General features: G+C 39.9%; 1 protein-coding gene across 1 annotated transcript in view; it reads right to left on the bottom strand.

Moving 5' to 3' along the window:
• METAP1D (methionyl aminopeptidase type 1D, mitochondrial) overlaps positions 1-12659 on the bottom strand; it is a 44665-nt gene extending 32006 nt beyond the window's left edge. Inside the window, exon 1 of the mRNA XM_057379134.1 lies at positions 12603-12659. Within this exon, the coding sequence (XP_057235117.1) occupies positions 12603-12651 (49 nt within the window). The 5' untranslated portion in view covers positions 12652-12659. The remainder of the gene's footprint in view (positions 1-12602) is intronic.
• Positions 12660-12788: the final 129 nt, after the last annotated feature.

The following is a 12788-nucleotide window of genomic DNA, read 5'->3' as shown; positions in this document are numbered from 1 at the left end:
TTTTTTTTCACATGGAAAATATGGAGTCTATTTCAAACTATATGCATGGCCTACTGAAAAGTGATGTGACTGTGAATTTGTATTTTACAGCCCTGGCCACAACTTTATAAATGTCAAGGCTGCAGATCTGCATTCAGTAAGCAAAGTTCATTCTGAGGTGGCTGCTCCCCTGGCAATGGCACAGGCATTGGAWGCATTATGCTCAGGTCTGGGCCATGCTTGCTCATCCTGCAGTAGTTGGTAGTCCATTGTCACCACTTGCCACACCAAAGGGGACAGGAAAGAACCGCCACCTTTCCCCAGCCACTCCAGCAGATAATTTTCATTTGGTTGAATTTGTAGCTGCCAACACCCCATCAATCCATTAGCAACATCCATCTGGTTCTCACAGCTGGGGATACCGTTGCAGCAAGCCCAGCCAAAGTCTGTCCACCTCTGCCTCATTTTGCACCAGATTTTGTGAAGCAGCCTTGACACAAGAATTATTTGGACAAAACAGCCTCCAAATGAACAAAACCAAGACTGTCTTTATCAAGCAAATTTTAGAAACAGACACTTCTGCAGTCTTTGGTTTGCTCAGCAATTAAATTTTTGCCAGAAAACGTGTATTAGTTAAGGAGAGTACTCCACATCTCAAAACCCATAGACAACATAATGGTACTACTCAGAAAGCTGCTGGGACAGAGCTCTACCARGAAAACAATTCCTGCTGGTACAACCTGATCTTTTTGAGCAGCTGATTTAAGCTTTCCCAGAAGAGAATTATTCTCATGAGGTGAGCTTCTCCTGATTTAGCAGGGTGTGTCAGCATGAATAAGTCTTTATAAACCCAGATAAGACCCACCACTTTATTTCTTTGAAGAACACCCAGTTCTACCATGTCTCGTGAGAACTATGGTAATAATAATCAGTGCAGAACAACCAGAAATGGGTTGGAGAGGTGAGTGCTGCCTCTGAGGTGCTTGCTGCCTCTGAGGTGCTTGCTGCCTAGCCACTTCACAGGTGTTAGTTCAAAAAGCATTGGGCAATGACTTTAAGTGTTGTCATCACCTCCCATTTCATCCACAAGGCATGAGTGTGACTTGATGCTCAGATCTGCACAAATAACTATGGGTGATATTTCCTCTCAGTGTCAACCCAAGATGTCTTTGAGAGTTGCCTATCCACTTTGTGCAATGGAAAAGGACCTCAACTCAGTAACTCTAGGTGAGTTTACAAGCACACTCGACCTGAGAAGTCAAGCAGAATACTGGCAGACTTGCAGTGACTGCAACATTTCTTACATAAAACATCTCCATTTTACATAGAAAGAAGCTAGGAGTTCACTGTTGCTTTTGTCCAACTCCAACTTCACCTGTGTCTATCAGAAAATCTGAGACTGAATAGCTGGAATTTACGTGAGAAACAAACTTGTCATTTTTTTCAATGTTATGCCACATCTGTTGACTTTCATATTTAAAAAAATACGTAAAGCAGGACCTAATTTAAATTTATGTACCAGAATGCATGAAATAGATAATCTGGGAAGTGTACACATTTCTACAGAGAACATCTGAGATGTCGTAAATATTAATGTATAAATTCAGATCATGTTMATTACTGCAATAGTTCATGGTTTCAAATTGAGCTTGATTTAAAATGAAACATAGCTTTACAGGTTTTAATAATGAACTGCTGAACATAAACATCTTTAAAATGTGAAAGCTGGAGACTTTATAGAGCTGGTCAATGGCTGGTTATTTATAATCTAAACTCAAAAGAGAAACTATGACTTTCAAAAACACTCTTGGAAGTTTTCTCAAGCTGCACACTAGAGCATATGTCTGCCAAAAGACTTCCAAGGAGCTCTGAAGAGCCCTTTATTCTCCTTTGTGAGCAGCAGGACAGCTTGCTGAACACTTGGTTTTCAACATTGTCTTTCTTCTTCAGAAATTAGGAARTAAGAGGAAACATACTACTGATTTGGAAAGGACATAAATCTCTAAAAAGAGAACACACAAACTTTCTATACTTTGCTTCTATGTCATAAAACATTTCCAGTGTTTTTCACTCAAATGTTTTCAATATTAAGTATCTTGACGGAATTAAAAAAAAAATTCAAACTTCCCTTGTCCTCCAAGGAGCAGGCAGTTACCATGCAGATAAAGCGTTTTGCCAATGAACAGTTCAGTTGGTAACTTGTGCGAATTATTTATCCTAGGTAATTTTAGAAACATAGGAATATAATATATTTACTATGACAAAAYAGAGAATTCTGACACTTCTTATTATACTAAACATAGCCATACTATATTTTCCTGCCTGAATTGCATCCAATAACTACAAGACCTTACTCTCTGGTATGCAAACTTTAAGGTATACTCTCACATTTTACTCCTACAATTAAAACATGCACTATTCTGGTTAGACAACACATCTTATAAAGTGAAAGAGACTGCAGTTAAGTAATTACAAACAACTGTGAATCTATTAAAGTTGGGGCATTTGCTTCTCTCACATCCCTAATCCAATGCAGCAAASCAAGATTGGGGCTAAAGGCACTATTTAATTGTCCAAGCTGGGAAGACTACATGATACTGATACATAACAGTATGCAGTTTTCAATTTGTGACTCGASAAAACCTGGGAATTCGATAGCATGACTTCTATTTGGAGAGCAAGTTCATTAACAGTTTGTTTCAGCTTCTGACATGGGAGTCAGTAGAGAATGCTTACAAAAACCAATGCTCAAAAAGYTTAAAGAACAGTGAACCAACAGGTCACAGCCAGGGAGATCTGCTCTCAAGTACAGGTCAGCTTTGTCGCTTCTGTTACTGGGCAGTGGTTTTGCCTGCCTGACAGGCAGTTCACTGTGACATTTTTGGAGAAGCACCCTACTGTGCAGCACTGGCCAGACACAAGCACCTGGGGCAGGAGATTCCTCAGGGTACAACTGCAGGGGAAGCCCCAAAGTGAGGGATGGGTAGACAAAGGGCTAAGGAAACCTATACTGTGTGGGAAGAGCCACTGATGTGGAATGAGGAACACAAGTTTTGATGGCAACTGCAGAGACAGATATAAAGGTCAGGGAGAGAAAAGTTACAGCAGTCCACACAAAAGTGTTAAGCGTCAGAAGAAGCACTTGGCAAAACAAAAAAAAAGATAGAAAACATGGGCATTTGGCAATCAAAACACAAGTCATATAAAGAGGGTAAAAAATAACCAACTGGGAAGAAACCCTTATTATAAAACWACATGATTTTAATGTTTTGAACTGTTTTGAAACAGTTCCTTTCAAAAAATCTTCTAGAATCTGTTTTCACTCTAGATAACACTGACGGCCAGTGGTGTGACCTGAACTGGTGAACACAAAATATGCSTGACTTTCCAAAATGGAAACTAGAACTTGACTTCATACAGTGTCTTCATATTTAGCGTGTTATAAATTGCTTTAAATACTGGAAAACACCATTATGCACTCAAGAGCTCATACATARTAATACTTAGCATTTTTATAGAGCTTTTAATCTTCAAAGTGCTTTACAAACAACTCATTAATCTCAACCAATGCACCTGCAAGGTAGATAGGTATCTGCATTGTAGGTGGAGAATGRCACAGAAGATTCAATGACTCACCTAAAGCCATGCACACTACCAGCCCCAGATATCCCTAGCTTCTGGCTCCTAGTCCTATGAAGGACCTGAGCCCCACTCTGTTGARATCGTACCTTCTCTTCAGCCACACAGCCAAGGAGAACTTGTATTACTGTGAGGCAATGGCAGTCTAGCTGAGACCCTCCCTTTTCCAAAGCGGGTAAGTTCCCAAGGACTGCCAGCTTCCATCAGGATCACCAACCCGAGGAAGTGGGGAGTCCAYGAAATGCCCAAATGAGACTCACCACACAGATTCTCAAACTGATTCACCACCAAGCAGGGAGCTGAAAAAGCCTCTGTGCTGGCAGATGCCTTTGCCTCTCTCCCTGTTTATTTCTAACTGCTGCATAGAGTCCAGAGCAGGAGATTCCTACAATTCAGACAACAGAATCTTGAAGCCTGGGGCCCCTGAGTACTGCCATGATTCAAGGAAACAGCTTCACTCCCCAGTACTCTCTAACTATCAAAAACTTGTAATGAAATTTTGTCTTCAAGAATGGTAATTCTCTTCCCKTTTCATGACTGGAAAAAAATCTGAATGTGATTATATTGCACAACTGTACTTTTAACTTTTTGAGGTCTAAAAATATCTGAYATGACTTTTTTTAAACCTCAGAAATATCAGGAATGTCAAACCTGGAGCAGATGAGAAACATGGAAAGTGTGAACAATACAATAYCTATACTGTGCTACAGCAGATTTTATATTCCCTTACACAGAAAATGTGAATAATGAACTTTCAGTAACAACATCTTTATTTCAGATGTTTATTAGTCACCAGATTTAAAGAAATCTGAGAATCCTTATCTGATCAGTCTTCACATTTGTGAACCTAGAGCTTAACAAGTTTTCTAGCCACTGTATCTCCTCCCTGGGTGAACAACTCATGTTTAAAAATATAAGTCAGTCAGACAAACTGTTATGATAACAGAAACACAAAACCCACTTTTTCTTAAGATAGCAAAGAAAAGTCTCTTTACAAGTACTGGTGTAGCATATTAGTTAAGCAAACATGAGCAGTAAGTCAAAAGAATGGCATAAATGTATGTAGTTAAAAGAGCTCTGCCGGCCTGCCTAAGGTGACCCAGCTATAAAAGCTAGAATAAGAAGAAAGAAGCAGCCTTTAATTACTCTTCCCCATCTTAATGTTTTAAACTTACGAAGAAAAAATTAACAAGGCCACATAATCCAAAACAACATGAAGAAACAACTCCTGATCATTAAGCAGAAACTACAACTTCCCCACATTTAGAATTTTAAGCTAATTATTTCATTGATTTAAAGTGAGCTTGTGTCTGACTGCCAACACCATGCTTTAAAAATAMATATGTCAAATCTACAACTCTCAATGAAAATGAGAGTAAAAAAAGGCATATATGAGCAAACTAAAAATAAACATACAGGAAATGCAATTATATTTAATTACATTGAACACTGACATATATTCTGCAATCATAAAAAAATTCTAAAAACATTTTCTAAATCATAAAGTCTACCATAATATTCTAAAGCTAAAATAACCTGCAATCTTTATATAATGCAGTTTTTCCAACAGAATGAAACAGATTAAAGAGCAAYAGGCAAGAATACACAATTGTATCCWCTAAACTCTGGAAGCGAAAAAGGATTGTGCAGTATAAAACCACCCAACATCATAACAGTAATGCTGCAACATTTTTTATTTTGTTTGGTAACTCATCACTTGATTTGTATGCAGTAATGAAGAGATGTCACAGCAACTTGTGTCTCCGAGTGTTCTCCTGCTTCTGTTTTCAGAGTGGGCTAAAAAGACTCTTTTCTCCTAATCATCAAGAAACCAATACCAGATTTCAGTTGTGGTAAASTATGCTACCCATCAGTACACGGCAATGCTACATAAAAACAAAGAAAATAAAAAAAGCAAGAGGCAAAGTCTGAACACAGTTTTCTTTCAATTCCCTTGGGAATCATGGTTCTCTAAGTCTTGAATTCCCAGTCAGAGAGGATCATGTTCATCAGTTAGGGCAGCTCCTCTGGGCCTAAGTCCAGGTAGWCTGCTTGTCTAAACTTGATGAAATATAGGCGCCATCAGGTAACAGCAGTGGTCAGGGAGACTCCAGAAATGTGTAACTGAAAACTAAAAAATGAAATTAAAACAAGGCTGTAGCCAAACAGCCTCTTTCTACAGGATGTAATAACTGTAAGGCAGAGAGTGTACAACATACAGACTGCTCCTTATACACATTCTCTTGTCTTTTGACATAGATAATATGAAAGTCGGATTGGTCAGACAAGCATATTTTAACAAACATTGATTTTAAATAGAAATGCTTAGGAAGGTAACCGCKGTGGCAAATACACATGGCTTGAATAGAAAAAACATAAAAAATAGTCTTTGCCCTTTAATCCACTTCCCCTCCCACTTCATTACCTTCAAAATATTTTCAAATTAAATTTTAATGCTAATAAGTATTGCTAGATCAACAGCACTGGGATGTGGTGTCTAGAAGCACTGCAAGCTACCCATCATGGCAAGAGAAGAGGCAGCAAGACTCTCACCAGATGTGCATCAGAAGTGCTATAGGAATGTGCTTGTTTAGGAGTGGAAAAGGAAGGAGGAACTAAAACAAAAAAAAAAAAAAGGAAAATTATTCAATACCCAGTTGATAAGATCATTGTAGCTGGGGGTCCCACAGGTGGTTTTAGAACAGAAAAGGTCCTTTCAGACTACATACATAATCAAGCACTACTCTGAAATCGCAGATTGCACTGGACCAGCAGGACTCTCACTGAAGAATGCTCAAAAGCAGCTAAGCTTTTGCTTAAATTTCCTCTTAATTCACAACTCTCACCATCAGAACTTCATGTCTACTATATCCAAATATCATGGAAAGGAAAACCAGTTTTGATTTCACAACGCAGACCTCCACTGCAGCTTTACCACCAAAACAGTTTCAAAACCAGAAGTAGCTTGTCTTCAWGGTGACTTCAGCCAAAATCCACATCTCTTCAGAATAAAAAATAAAATACCATGACATCATAGTCTCAACTTTACACTCTAACTTACAGCTATATACATAGAAATGCACACAAGAAGTGAGGGTAAGTGTGCCAGACTGGCTCAGTAGGGTTTCCCCTGCACAGCTAGAGATCACCCATGACACACAAATCCCAAACTTTACAGACATGTTATTTTTATGTGCACCTTAAATTCAGTTTCTAGTCTAGGCAGGGTAATTCAGTGCAAAAACCTGAGTAAAAGAAATTCTTTACCTAAATCTAAAAGCCACTTCACTTATGTCCGCTGCTCAACTGCATGTTTGCCTGGAAGCTTAGATGCAGCAGGCACTAGGGCAGGCTCAGGCCCTGTTTCATCCTGCTGATGATGTGCTGCTGCAAAACCCTCCAGAAATTACTCCCTCGGCGCTAGAGTTTCTCCATCCATCAGCTAGTGCTCATGATTTCAGCCCCTTTTGTCTGCCTTAGTTATCTGCACCGTGAGCTCTTAGAGGCAAAAAAAAAAAAGTTTTATTATATGCTCACAGGACATTTGATCCTGTGATTTTAGGGAGTGAAGCTACCTGCTCTAACATACAAGGTAATTCACTATTTGAGCTCCAGAATTTCTTTAGGAATGATTTAGTCCTCCATTCTTTATCCTCAAATGCTATATATCACTCTAAACAAGCTTAAAGACCACAAGAGATCTGTGACACACTCTACCACTATTCTTAATGTTTTAAGTTAAAGAACGTTCGAGGACCAAGTAGCCAGAAARGTCAGTTTCATCCTGCACATAGGCTTGGCAGGGTCATCTTCCAGTATAGATTTTAGGAGCCTGAATTTTTGGTCCCTTTAATTAAATCTCTAAATATTGMGAAGGGGTATCCTTTATTTCACTGATTTGCTGTATGAATACAGAGGAGATTAAATAATTTGATTCTTTGCAGAACAACACTAAAATTTGTTTGTGTTGGTTAACATTGCATTTGTGAGCCTGAAGAGTAGGAGACTGAAGCAACACCAAAAGGAGAGAAAAAAATTGCCTYCTGCGCTGCTCAGAGGCAGCACTGAACTGTGTATCTTGAATTAAAATCACGGACATGACTTTCATTGTTAGACTTTCCACCTTATTACCAGGTATTATGTTGAGACTTYGTTTCTACATCTGCAGCCAGGCAAAGAAATGCCAGGCAAGGACAACAGACTCTGGCAGGCGATGCAGCAGTTACACATGCAAACAGACCTTGCTCACAGATATCCCCATCACCAACTGTGAAGACAGAGACAGCACTGCAAAATCCACTTTGGAAACACAACAGCAAGCCAACTCCCTATGATGGGGCATTCCACTTTCTTGCTAGAGTCATTCCCAGAGCTGTCTGGTATTTTCCTTCAGGGTCAGTAGCCTACGCACAAAGCAGGCCCTTCAGCGAATCACCACACCAGGGCTGTGAGCTTCTGCAAGTGGTGGAAAAGTCTCAGAGCTCTACGATGAGAAGGGAAAGAGGAGGCAGCATTTTTCTACTTAGAGAAAGCTCCAGGTGAGCTTTAAGGAAAATTCTGCAAAATGAAAAGTGATGCATGCAAAATACAATTACAAATAAGGTCAATTTTTCTTGAAATATTATGGCTAGGCTTACTTTCCTTAACTTCTGGCATGTGAAAATATATCTGTCTAATGTATTTATCACAGACTACACACTAGCAGATACAGGACACTGCCTGGGACCTGGGCACCYAAGATATAAGGCATGTAGAGCAGAGAAAGCATTTCCAAAAAGCTGAAACAAAGTACTCTTCAGGAATTGTAATTAACWTTGTCTTTATGTGGATTTTAGCTGTAACCACAATGGTGACACTCCAGTGCCAGGTCARTGGGCACCTTCCTACAAAGGAGAAAATACCTTTTAGTCTGAAACGAATGGCTACAGGAGTAGGTGTGGGTCAGTAAAGCTGTTGATGTGGCAGAAAATGTTGGTTTTCAGCAGCTGTCTCGGACATCTGCTAATGACTTTCCTTCATTTAAAGGCAATCTTAGCTAATGCTGAGAAACCTAAGCTCACAGAGAAACCACACCCTACAAATCCACCCATAGCCAGAAGTGATAGATGCAAGAAAAAAACCCACAGTGTGCTGCCAACAACACATTACCACTCAACTGAAAGAACAATTAAACACTTTATTGAAAGGGGAATATTTTTTCTCTTGTGCCTCAAACCATGAAAGTGCATGTCTACCCCAGAGCTGCTGCACTGTTGAAATGGGAATAATTCCTCGCCTGTCTGATTATTTTCAAGACAGGGATGAAACTACCTTAGGATCATTTTAAAAATGTTARAAGTGTACTACAATCAAATGGTTTGAACTTCTACCATGCATCACTTGCAGCTCATAATGCTAATGTTAAATTCTGGAGACATGAGTCTGTCTACATATTAATGGAAAATGTGAATTAATATTTTCTTCCAGCTAATTGCCCARCTCATATATTGGACAGTGCAGTCAAGCATATTTGATCTTGAAAACTCTCTTGCACAAGTATTAAATTACTTTTTCTTATTTGCAAGAAAAAAAAGTTAGAATTACAGGATGCATTTAATTGTAAGTCTGGAATACCAGGAAACAGTCAAGTCTCCCCAAAACTGTTATCTGTATATTCCATGCTTAATTTTTAAAAAAGCATTAGCTTACAAGCATTGGAACTTAATATAGGTGAAGATCAATTCTTTGAGTTGTACATTACGAAACTTCTTTTTAACAGTGAGAAAAATGATTTAGATGAAGAGATCCTTCTACCATTTGAATATTAATTGTGCTAAGAAGATTTTTAGGATTCTGTCTTAACATGACAATAGCATCTAGTATGCTGAAATTCGTAGTTAAATACTCTGATCAAAGAGCGAGCTACAACAATTTTTAAAATAGAAATATATCTCCTGTTTCAAAATGCACCATCAGAAAGATGGAAACAGACTGATTCAGTAGCATATGGCAGTAAAAAAATATCTGAAATGTACACTGATTTCAGGAAAAAAAAAGAAATTTGCCTAATTTTGAGTCCTTCTTTCACTTCCTCTTAAAAATACTGACAAGTTTGAATTTTGTAAAACCTTGGGTATTAGCAAGGTCTGCAGATTAAAAAAAATGCAAGAAATTAACTGACCAGAAATACTGCTCAGTAAAAGCTTCAGTAAAGCAGGCACTTTATTTATTTAACCACTTCCCAGGTGGAGACCCCAAAGCGCACTCTGGTACAGTAACACACAGAGTTCAACATAAAACGGCAATTCAGAAATTGATTACCARTTTTACTATCCTAAATGGCAAAGCCATGTCCGACCAGAAAGARAAACACTATGTAAAATTACATGTCTGCACTCTATCTACAGCATATAAACCAAATCACTTCATATTGTCTTAGTCACTTGCTACAACTTCTTCTATCAGTCCAACTCACATTTCTAACTTGTGCAATGCTTCAGAATAGTTTCATGACTTTCATATAAATATCTTGCTGGAGAAGAGATTATTAATCCTTTAATATACTCCATTTTAGCTAACCTGTGAAGTATAGACAATACTCAACCATGCATTACTGACAAGGCCTGTGAACCAAACTTGTGATCTATATCAAACTTGTGATCTATATCAAAGAAGAAAAAAAAAACCCAAACAAACCAAACCCCAACTAATTTCTAATGAGACTCGGCACACATGGGCAAACTTGAAAGTGTAAGGCTTTGAAACTGTACTGCAACAGGATCAACTCCACCTATGTCCCCCTGCTTTTATTTAAAGGAAAGACTAACATTCTCTGAAAAAAAATTTGAGTACAAACTTCTTTAAAAGGCTCTGTATTCGCAGAAGTAACTCACCACATCTCACATTCTGTGGTGCTGGAGACAGCTAGAGCTTCTAGCTGGGTGCAATTTCCAGGTTTCCCACTGAGGAACCTGCAGATGAATTCCCAGTTCTGCAAGGGGCTCAAAAAGGCAGTTCTGCCCCTAAACACGCAAACAGCCAGCCTGGGAACACAAACTAKGTATCTAAGGGATGTCTCCCACCCCTTCAGTCTATACTGCTTTAACTTTAAAAGTCTGGTCCACAGTTAAGTCACACACATTACCACAGTAATGAATAAGTTACGGAAGCAAGATCAGAAATCAGTTACATCACTATTTAACACAAATAACCAATTTTACAAGGGATGCCTTCATATCAATTACTTCCCTGAGGCTCTAAGCCGTGGAATTTCACTGCAAGGAATTAGGGGCTTCTACTCTACAGTAACAAACCTGTATAAAATAAATAGATCCGTAGGAAATTACTATGCTTTAAAACATCTAAGATGAAATTGTAGATGTAAATGCCGKTTTTTTATGTCTTCTACTTTATTATCAATAAAGTATCACAGTCGCAATTATTATAATACTGAAACTATGATAATATCAAATTAGACCATTTACAAGCCAGTGAATCAGCACACAATCCACATTATTTCTAACTACAAACTGTGACACTGTCTGTGACAGTGTCTGTAACATGTCTGTGTTCTGGATGTTTCTTAATTTTCTTCTACAAAATAGTAAATTCAATTCACACTTCCATGCATCACCTGTAAAATTCTTTCTGAATACTCTTCAAGAAAAGGTGATAGCTAAAATGCAGTTCAAGCCACTGCTAGTCCACTCTGAAATGCAACCTTTAGAGCATACAGAATTTCACAAAGGTTTGTGGAAACCACTCACACTCTAAAAGAGTTGTGTATCTTCTCCTTGGGTTGAAGGTGTTTGAATTCTGACATTAGCAAGACAAAGAATTTTCCCACACGATTCTCAAAAAGTACTTTTTAACTTCCTAATATTTTTCAGTCAACTGATTTTCTTTTTAAAATGTAGAAAAAGGGGTTTGTTTTAGGCTAACCTAAGTCCTTCTGATATGTAGAGGAAGTATTTAACCAGTATAGAAACTTCCAAGATCTCTGCTGCTTAAATGCACTTATGTAGAAACAATTCCATAATAAGGAAAACTTTCATCATATATAAAAACATAACATCAGATATATTTAAAAATAACAACAAAGAGGCTATAAAAAAGTATTTTTGTTCAATTTAGGTAGAAGAGATACCCTTAGGTGAACAGAAACCTAATTTAAATTACTTTTGTCTTTCAGCATTTGCAAATTAAATTATACTGAACTGTCCAATTCGGGGAAAATCGGGTTTAGTTTAATCAGTCTTGTCTTAACTATGAGTTTCACTTTCTCAGGTCTCTGGAAACGCATATCCCCTAGGGAGGCTGAACAAGGTTTGATGCCTGAAGGGAGGGTAGGAAGGCTTAAGAAATTTAATTCGCGTAATTCTTTTAGCTGGATGACAGACATCGTGCTTTTAAGTGCGCATGGGGCWGAAGATGGAGGTACGACACGGGAACACAACTTTCGCTTGAGAAAGGTAATGTGGTAGAAAAAGTGCTCTTCAGAGARCCTCAGGGCACGGGGGACAACCGGCCCTAAAAAAAAACATTACGTACATGGGCGAGCCAACAAGTAACAAGTTCTGTAGTCGAACGGGTTTGTAGAAGAAACACGCATACATACGTCAGGTCACTTTGACAGCAAACATCACCACAGCAAAACCAGAGCAAAACATTCCCGCAGCCGCCCCGGGACCTGCTATGCGCCAGCCCCACGCCGGAGCACAGCGCCGGGGGATCACGCTTTAAGAGAAGCCGACACTTGACAGCTGCGGCCGCTGCTGCGAGGCCCCGCCGCCACACGCCGCCCCACGCCCGGACGTGTTCCCGCGCCCCGGCCGGCGGAGCGCTCTCTCGCTGCCCTCGGCAGGCGCGGCGGTCTCCCCSCTGGGACGGCGGCGGGACCTTTCGCTCCTGCACTTCAAAGCGAGCCACAACTGAGCAGCAGCGCGGGCAGGRCAGAGCGGCGGCCGGACCGGGCCCGCCTCACTCCGGCGGCGGCGCGCACTCACCTCCGCTCCGCAGCGCGCGGGCGGCTCTGGGCGCCGCCATGCTGCCCATGTGAGGCGGTCACGTGCCCGCGCGTGGCGGCCGCCCGGGAGCGTCCTCTTCCCGCCCTCGGTCGGGGCGCGCGCCCGTGTGTGAGGGCGTATGGTCGGGGCTGGGGTTCACAGTGCGGGGACTGGGGTTCACAGTGC

This window comes from Malurus melanocephalus, unplaced genomic scaffold, assembly GCF_030028575.1.
Source record: "Malurus melanocephalus ecotype Western Australia unplaced genomic scaffold, MMel_1.1 scaffold_390, whole genome shotgun sequence".
Taxonomy (NCBI): Eukaryota; Metazoa; Chordata; class Aves; order Passeriformes; family Maluridae; genus Malurus; species Malurus melanocephalus.
The sequence above is the reverse complement of the archived record's forward strand: the minus strand, read 5'-3'. Positions and strand labels throughout refer to the sequence as shown.